This window comes from Nicotiana tomentosiformis, chromosome 12 (assembly GCF_000390325.3).
Source record: "Nicotiana tomentosiformis chromosome 12, ASM39032v3, whole genome shotgun sequence".
Lineage (NCBI taxonomy): Eukaryota > Viridiplantae > Streptophyta > Magnoliopsida > Solanales > Solanaceae > Nicotiana > Nicotiana tomentosiformis.
The window spans coordinates 66,983,814-66,993,573 of NC_090823.1; the positions used below are offsets into that span (position 1 = coordinate 66,983,814).

Here is a 9,760-nt window from a genome sequence, read left to right on the forward strand (position 1 = left end):
CTTTCGAGATCTCTTAGCCGGTTTCTTCTTTTCCGAGCTCGGGGAGCTCGATACGTCTTTTCTCTTCCTTTCTTTTACCTGCTTCAGGACTGGAACTTCTTCGCCACCAGATGGGCGCCTCATGATTACATCTTTCCCAAGTCCTACAAAAGGGAAGAGGGAGATTTACTATACAAACAGATGAAGGGACAAGTCAACAAAAAAAAAATTTACCAGTACTGCTGGCCTCCCATCGACCCTTTGATAATTCGACCCAAGCACGCTCGGAATACGGCCTCTGCAACACCAGGCTTTCGACCCATTGTCTAAGATCCAGGATCGGTTCCGACATTCGAGCTACGGCTGTGATAAGGCCCCTCGACCTTGCTCGAGAAAAATTAAAGAAGAATCACTATCCTCCAAAAGGAAGGGTGGATTTGGCCGAGGGTCACATCGTACCTCTTACAAAAGGCAACGATGACAGGGTCTAAGGGTCCCAACGTGAAAGGATAATTATAAACACTTAAGAACCCTTTGACATAGGTAGTAATTGATTCATCGGGCGATGAGATTACTACAAGTTTATTATCCCAGTTGCATTCTTGTATGACTTTATCGAGAACCTTTTCAGTGATTGAACATTGGTACCTCGACATCGGCTCATACCGACTCGGTCTCGGAGAAGGCTTTTCAATTTTAAAATCGCCTACGGTCGAACACCCAACCGGAACGAATTCCTCAGGATGAGGCTCTTCCACATCCTCGCCACCAGCAGGTCGAGATGAAGAAGCGGTCTCTTTTTGCCGAACAGTTTTAGATGTTTTTGCCATTTAAAATTTCATAAACAAAGAACGGAAGTATTTGGTGTTCTAAGGAAGAGTTTGCAGTAAAACTCACAGGTTTGCAGGCAGAAAACTCAGAAAAGACGAAAAGGAACTTGAAAAATTTGGAAGATTGAAGACGTAAAAATGATGAATGGTGGAAGGAAAGGCTATTTATAGATTGGAATAGTGACGGTTGAATATCAGAGGTGGCCGACCACCGTATAACACATTAAATGCCTCGGTAAAACCAAATCGATGTGACAACTATCACATACGTCAGGGTCGGAATCGATGAAAACGTCAGTATATATCTGATCGAGCTGTTGGAAAATCATATCTTTTCTCGTCATATCCTTTTCCAAAAAACGAGGGGACTATCTGTGTACGGTCAAAACCGATCTGAGTCAGTCGTACGGACTGGTCAAGACGATAATGTTTCGATCAAAGGATATCTGTATGACAAGCTCGGTCAAGGTCCGAAGTAAGGGCGGCGAGCTTCGAGATCTAAGACCGATCAATGACAAGCTCGATATCATTATCGAGCTCATATCCAAACCGAACTACGAGGCAAAGCGGGGATTATCGAAGATGCATGGACCGATCAACACTCACCTCGAATACCGAGACCCCAAGTCAGAATCGAGCTCGGACCAAGGCCGAGGGCTCGATCCAGTACCGAGCTCGAGCCAGTATCGAGCTCGCGGACTAGGACCGTTGCAACCGCAATATGGGAGAGAATCTTGACAGAAATCGAGGAAGAGACAATGCATCATGGGTTCTTCACTACGTATTTTTTATTGTATATAAAGTATGATCCCTCTACTATAAGAGGGACATAGACTGTAACAAAACATGGCTTCTCACATTGAAAGATATCCCCTTCTGCTTGTTTTATTTTATCTTATTCGTTCTTTTTGCTCATTATTTTCATTCTCATAGTCAAGAATATATATATTTCTATTTCTCTACACGATTTATATCAAATTGTATCGCATATCCTTAGAACCATACACAAATCTAACGTTATCCGATTTTTCGGGTAAACAGATTGATAGAACGTTATGTTTTAGAATTTCAATTAAGGTTTTTTTTCTTCAAAAAATAGTGTTTTCCTAGGTTTGACGTTGGCTACCTGTATCTACATAAAATACTTATTTTCATCCTCAAGAAAGTGTTTGCTTTTCAAAAAAAGATTGAATGAAATCAAAGAAAGGTATTGACGAAGATGTTATTTTAATAATATGGGAAAAAACTGAAAGAAGAAAGGGTTATTAAAGAAATAAAGAAGAGAAAAAAAAATTTAGAATTGGAAAAAACTATTTTTTACTTAATTAGATGTTAAAAAGTCTAGTGTGATATCTCACACACCATTCAAAAAGTCATCACGAACTCTTTAGGGAGAGGGGAGGAGGGAGAGGGGGGTAATCTTCTAAAATTATAGTTCGGGAGGTAACATAAACACTCGATAGTTTAAGTATGAAACTTGTAAAATAGTGATAGTTTGGGGTTTTTTAAAGTCATTAACTCTTTGATTATAATACAAATAAATATTTTGAAATATATATGCGGTTAAATTATTGTTTTTGAATAATAATACACGTACAATGCAACATGGCACACGTGGAATGCAACATGGCAAGTGATTAGAAATTAAATAAGTCCTTGTTAATAAACCTATTAGTACTAGTCTTAGGGTACGCGGATTGCGCGTGTTCCCAGGATTAATGAAAATAAATTCTTTTAAAAATAATATAAATAGTAATATTTAAAATATATGTATTTGAGTTGTAAAATAAACATTGAGTAAAATTACAAGTTCCTTAAAATTATAAATGTGATTATGTTTAGGAATTTGAATCCACTCACGATGGTTCATCCTCTTATTCTAGTTGGTTCATGTCATGCCACTCATCGGTCATCCTAATATGATTCAAGAATTTGATTTTTAATTAAGATCCAACTCATCATAATAAGATTCAAGAGTTGCAATTTGTTATCATTAAAAACTTAAAAAGTTGTTTACTGCTACTTTGCATACGTCTGTGCTTTAACAAGCTATGTATTTTGCGTGTGTACACTGCCTTAATAAATTTAATTTTTTTAAAAAATGCACCTAAGTATTATATTTATATTCGCTTTATACAATAAAATACAAAAGTTAAAATGTTATTAAAAATCCAAGCAAGCAAGATAAATTTAATAGTTCGATTCAGCTGGTTATTTTATTAAATTTATATCATAGCAATTTTTCGATTACTCTATTTTGTATAACAAAAATAGACTTTTTGAAACCGTCCCGGTCATCTCGATTTCTCTTCGGTGTTGGTATGGTTCGGTTAATTTTTGGTAATTTTCTTAAAATATCATGTAAGCGTCGCTAATAGAATTTAGAACGCGATAAAATACGTATTCTCTAGACATTTTTACAGTTTAAAAGATGATGAATCAAGGGAATATGAAAGATAGCCATAATAGAGATTCATCTTACTATTCTATGGAGTACATCATAAGAGAAATTAAGCAAAGACAAAAGAAATATAAATCACACGAGTTGGAATATATTAATCAAGATTGGACTCAAGAATAGAGTTTATCAGAAGATTAAGTATCTCATAAGAAAAATCTAAAGCTTTTAATTAGCTATTCATCACTATTCTAATCCACTAATTGTCGCCTATTCATTAGCAAACCCTGTAAATTTGTTTGACAGCTACTTGTAGGAAAGAAGAAGACAAGGGTTTTGAGAACTCTTGAATTGCAAATACGTCCATGTCTAGTGCTCCTTATATAAATTTAAAGGTGGTAGAAAAGTAAGTGACCCCAACAGGACGTAAAATTCTAGTTCCTTCTCTTTTTATCAAAATAGAGTTAGAAAGTAAAATTTTTATTAAAAAACAAAAAAAAAAAACCCTTACAAAGCGGTGAAACTTTCCAATTGAGAAACGTAGGAATTTTAGAACCAAAAGGAACTAAAAAGTCAAAGTACTAAATATTAGGGATAATTAAGTAGCTATTCCTAAATATTAGGGTAATAGTTTAAAAAAATATCAAATTACTATTTTATCTATTGTGAACTCTATTTTAAAGGGGTAAAAAAGTCGAACAACATTTCGCTAAGGGCCTTCGTGCTTTTAATATAGTATATATAGATAGATAAAATCTATTTTTAATGTACGCGCTTTGCGTGTCACTTAATACCTAGAATTATAAAATTTACGTACATCAATCATATATAAATATTGTGTTTGAGTTATAAAATATTTTGTTTTAAAAAAAGTGTAGGATTTGAAAGTGATGAATATTGATCACATTTAGCTAGCACTATAAAGGAAAATATTATGTCCCATAAAAGTTCTTAGATGTTTTATTGTGATTTCTGACGACTTCTGTAAGATATCTTATGAAATTGATATTATTTTTATGACAAAAATAAAAAAGTCATAAAAAAAACTTATCACGATTCTTCAGAGATTTGTCAAATAACACAAATTAAAATATTATTTTTTTGGTCGTTTGTGATTCCGAAATAAAAAGGTTGCTCATCAAAAATAGTGATAACTGATAATTATATTATTGAGTTATAATTTAAAACCAATAACCTAATCTGTAAAAAAATATATAGAAAAATATCATTTATTGGAATTAATGCAAAAAAGAGAAAGAAAAATAATTAATAATAATTTAATATGCCGTCTTTTATTGTTTCATTCTTATTGCTTTAAGTTTTGCTCTTTTTTTTCTGACTTGTTTTACTGTCAATACAATCATAAATTTATGTATTCTAAAAGTTTTGTAAACTAAAAAAATAATCTTTACTTATAAGATGAATTTAAAAAATAATTGAATTGAGTTCTTTTGCTAATTAATTAACTCAAATATTTAATTATTTATCCTCAAAATTAAAGGAACTAATTTTATTTTTATTGATTAAAATTCTTAATATTAACTCATCTTAAGCGTGAAATATTTGACTGTAACGTCGAAGGAGTTACAATACTGATATATTATTCTAATAAAAAGAATAAACTATATAAAATAATTATTGACAAGAGTGAGTTGCTCTAGTGGTGAGCACCCTCCACAGGTTGTGAATTCGAGTCACTCCAAAAGCAAGGTAGGGGGTTCTTGGAGGGAGGGAGCTCCGGGTCTATCGGAAACAACCTCTCTACCCCAGGGTAGGGGTAAGGTCTGCGTACACACTACCCTTCCCAGACCCCACTAGTAGGATTATACTCGGTTGTTATTGTTGTATATAAAATAATTATAATTTAATTGATTTTAATTACTAAATGCTAGGAGAAGAATCAACATTTTGTTGCACATATATGTTGCTAGAGTGGTGCTCTTTTTATAAATTAGCGACAATGGTGTTTGGTTTTTTTTGTCAAACGTGAGGAATTCTCTTTTAACCAAAAATCTCAAACAGCATAATTTTTAATTACTAAAAGAAAATTAAATTAGATGGAAAATAAGAAAAGAAGGTAGCCTCAAAGATTTTGAAAGAAGCTTCTGACTAAGAATGAAAACCTGCAGATTAGTCACATAAATCCATATTGATCTACATTAGTCTTTAAATATTTCTTTAAACGTGTAACCTCTTTTAATCCAAAATCAGCATAATCTTTTACTCCTAAAAAAGTTGAATTGGATGGTCAATAAGAAAAGAAAAAGACATTAACGGAAGATAATTCTTCCAAAATCCATATAAAAGCATTAAAAATAAAAGTAACAACAACAAACTAAAACAAGAAAAAACTCCAAAGATTACAACAATATTGTATAGAACAATCGGAAAAAATATAAAGAACTCACCTACTAAGGAGCAATGCATATATCGTTGGCGAAGTACTATAGATTAGCAAGCCTTTTTATACTATCAGGTCAAATAATATGGAAGGAATAAAAATTATGTTACATATTTCAAATAAGAAAAAAATTTATGTAAAGAAAATCATAGTTGATTTTGAATTCCTAAAATATTTAGATTTTCTACATAGTTTAAATAAGGAAAGAATTAATACTTAATAATTAATATTTTAATTGATTCAAACTAATAATTAAATTATAAATTTATTCACTATGAAATCTATTTTTAATGGGTAAAAAAGGCGAACGACATTTCGGTAATGACCTTCGTACTTTTAATATAATATAGATATAGATGCGTTAACTTTTAATATGGATTCGAGCATAGAATGTTCAATCTCATTAAAATACAATATTAAATATTTTAAATAAATAAAAATATTATAAGTCACAATAACTAATACTTTAAACTATCAAAAAATTATTTAAGAAAATATTAGCAAAAGAAAAATTTATCTAACTTTTCAAATAGTAATGTTGTATTACATAAAAATTAAAATATAATGGCATCAAAGGTGTGGCCTAATAGTCAATGAAGTAAGTTGAAAATCATGAGGTATTAAGTTCAAATTGGCAAACATACTATACCTATGCTGATGAGAGGCAGTAGATACCCATAAAATTAGTTGAATTGCGTGCTTGTAATCAGGGAAATAAAATTAAATAAAACAAATGAAATACTTTTGTTTAATGAATGAACTAGTTTACTAGGGATGAAAAGGTAAAGTAAGCAATACATTGGGGACTAAAGTGTAATAAACCATGGAAGCGAAACCCTAATCTTATACATATAAACTGGTACACTCAAAATCAACTTTCCCATTATCCTCCCTAAAGAAAATCGAAGCTGCGGCTACGTCTTTTGCATCTTCGTCGCATCACTCTCCACAAATTAAATCAAAATATGGCGTATGCAGCAATGAAGGCAACAAAACCAGGGCTAGAGGAGCCCCAGGAGCAGATTCACAAGATTAGAATCACTCTTTCTTCCAAAAACGTTAAGAATCTTGAGAAAGGTTTCTCTCTTTTGCCTATCTTTTTTGAATAGTATTTAGGACTAAGCTTTTGGGACTTATAGATCTTGCTGTGTGATTATGTTTTCTGCATTCAAGAACCTTAAGAAATGTTTTGCTTTAGTTTCTAGCTGAAAAGATCTCTTCTATTGAGGAAAGTAGAGTGTGCCTTTGACTTTGAACGTTATAATAGTGAAAATCAGTATCTAGTTTGGTAGTAAAATGCAGGATTTTGAACATCTTAAACGAGGATCTTAAGTTCTTAACCCATACCTCATTGAGATGGTATGCGATAAATGGTTGTCTGCGAGCCTCCATATTGGGAATATTTTACATTGCAAATAGTTTATGAAATCAGTAGGAGAATTTCCACAAGGGAGAGATTTGTGAGGCAGACATGTTGAAAAACAACGAAGATAAGTCATCTTAAGTAATCCGAAATTTTTTCGCATAATTTAGGTGTTATACTACTAGTAGTACTATTTGGCCCAGGGCTTAGTTCAGGCGTCAAAGGTTGACGGTCACAAGTTCGAGCCCTATACCATTTTAAGTGGTGAAGGGTAGACAGGTGTACCCATTATCCCTAGTTTCCCAGATTTATTTCTCAGTCATAAAAAAGCTAGTACTACTATTTTTGGGTTTTCGAACATTGAATTTTTAATAGGTATAAAGTGGCTATTTAGCTGCAACAGAAGTTTGATAATGTGGTGTTATGTTTTTCTAATATCAATGTAGTGAATGGACTTGCTTGTATCTTGCATCAATAACTGACTTGTAATTTCTTGTTTGTATTGACTAATAAATGTAGTGTGTGCTGATCTGGTTCGTGGTGCCAAGGACAAGAGGCTCAGGGTAAAAGGACCTGTGCGAATGCCCACAAAGGTTCTCAACATTACCACTAGAAAGTCGCCCTGTGGAGAAGGTACTATTGCTAGTATCAAATTATCAATATGATTTTATGATATGTCTAGGTTCAAGTATTTCTGTTTGAGTTGTTTAGTATTTGCCTGGATTCAGTTTCTTATTAGTCCAATTTGTGAAGCTTAGCATGGTTGAGACTGGTCAGTCACAAACATATTGTTGTGTGTTAAACGAAATAACAATGATATTACTGCATGAAATTTTCAGACCCCCTTTGCTCAGTTTAGAACATTTGTCAGTCTGAAGGGCCCTGTCTATGCAGATGCCCACAAAGTTTCTTCACATTACTAGTAGAGAGTCTCCCTGTCGATAAGGTGCTATTGCTTGTATCAATTCTGTGGGTGAGCTTGTTTTTATGATTTTATGATATGTCTAGATTCAAATAATTGCTTGTTCCTGTTTCAATCGCTTAGTATTTTCCAGGGCTTAATTGGTTCTTAGTTCAATTTTATGAAGCTTTACATGGTTGAAGTTGGTTGTCACAAACATTTTATTGTGTGCCAAACAAAGTAAAAATGGTACTACTAGGTGAATTTTTTTGATCCCCTTTGTCTAGTTTAGAGCATTGGTTAGTCTGAAGGACATTGTCTCCACTGTCAGTTGCGGAGGTTGTCTGAGACTCCGAGTGAGTCAGGTTCATCCTTGTTTGTTTATATATTCAGTGTCAACTTCTTTGTAATGATATTTTTGGTGCTTACTATCAGTGTTATCAAAGGTGAAAAGCGCAAAAAAGCTCTAAGGTCTGTTGGGGCTTTAAGCGCAAAGTGTAAATAAACGGCGGGCTTTAATGAAGAACATCACAAATAGAAAAAAACTACAAATATGTATGTGTAGTCCAACACTAATATCTATAAGCATGAATACCAAATATATGGACAAAGAAATTGAAGAAAGTTTACGATAAAGTGAAATATCAATTGTTTAGTGTCGCCTCTTCAAGATTACGCTCATTGGCAAGGAAAAGTGTGCCTTAGAGCCTTGATGACAACACTGAAGCACCCACTAAGCGAGGCGAAGCGCTCTGCATGTTTTGAGCCTCACTTCAGGGCTTAAGAGCGCTTTAAGCGCGCCTTTGATTACACTGCTTACTATTGGACAACAGTGTAGAATTTCCTACTTGGAATAGTTTAGAATATAGGTATATATAGTAGATATAATGAAGTGATCTGATTTTTGCTTTTGTTTCTTGTATGGAACTCCTTGTGTACAGTATTAATTAATATTTATTTTTCTTGCAGGCACAAATACATGGGACAGGTTTGAGCTGCGGGTGCACAAGCGTGTGATTGACCTTTTCAGTTCCGCAGATGTTGTCAAGCAGATCACCTCAATCACCATTGAACCCGGTGTTGAGGTTGAGGTCACCATTGCTGATTCTTAGATTTCTCTGTTTTCGTTAGGTTGTTGAATTACTCATTATCTGTTCAAGTACTAGTGGTTTGGAGTTTCTTTCTTGGCCGTCTAAATTATGGGCTTAAGGTTTTCTTTATTCCAATTAAAATTTTGCAGCTAAACCAGATACTAAGTACTATATTTGATATTGGGAAGAGGATTTGTCCGTTATTTGACAGCAAGTGTGATGAATTTTCAGTGACTACTAGTTTTTGGGCTAGCAGAAAAACACCAACCAGCGGTATATAAAGAGCACGAAAAGAAAAAATGTTGATCTGGTTTTGCCTTGGGGCCTCTAGAAAATGCTACTGTTGCTATCGTAACTTCAAATACATGGCAAAGTTTCATATTAGTTACGGAAGTTCATTGTTGCTATAAATTTGTGGTTTGCATCATTTCATTTTGGCAAATAAATTAAGCTATCTGTAGCATGACATGACAATTTATGATTAGCTACGAGCTTTGGGTAACTATGGCTCACGATACTTAGCTATCATAGACTTATATTAAAAATGAGGAATTAGCTTTCAACATTGGCTTGATTTCTACATGAAAATTGCCTTGAGTTTCAAATGAAAATTCGTAATCAATTCAATTTTAAACATATAGTACACATTTAAATTTGTTGTCACTGAAATTGATGTTCTACGACTTGTATGGTAGAAGGACCATCCCAATACTTGGGTCGGAGGAGGTGGTTCTCCTCAGGGCCCAGACATAGGCGGATAGAGCTTTTGTGATATGGAGTTCAAGTTAAACCATACT

General features: G+C 33.5%; 1 protein-coding gene across 2 annotated transcripts; it reads left to right on the plus strand.

Moving 5' to 3' along the window:
* The first annotated feature begins 6,471 nt into the window (after positions 1–6,471).
* On the plus strand, positions 6,472–9,171 carry LOC104108504 (small ribosomal subunit protein uS10y). Of its 2 annotated transcripts, XM_033659258.2 has the most exons (4): positions 6,472–6,685; positions 7,491–7,604; positions 8,842–9,003; positions 9,113–9,171. In XM_033659258.2, the coding sequence occupies exons 1-3, from the start codon at positions 6,574–6,576 to the stop codon at positions 8,982–8,984; spliced, it is 369 nt and encodes a 122-aa protein (XP_033515149.1). In that variant the 5' UTR covers positions 6,472–6,573; the 3' UTR covers positions 8,985–9,003; positions 9,113–9,171. The 2 variants fall into 2 exon arrangements, with proteins under 2 accessions (XP_033515149.1, XP_009615856.1); XM_009617561.4 differs by having other exon boundaries at positions 6,473–6,685; positions 8,842–9,171.
* Positions 9,172–9,760: the final 589 nt, after the last annotated feature.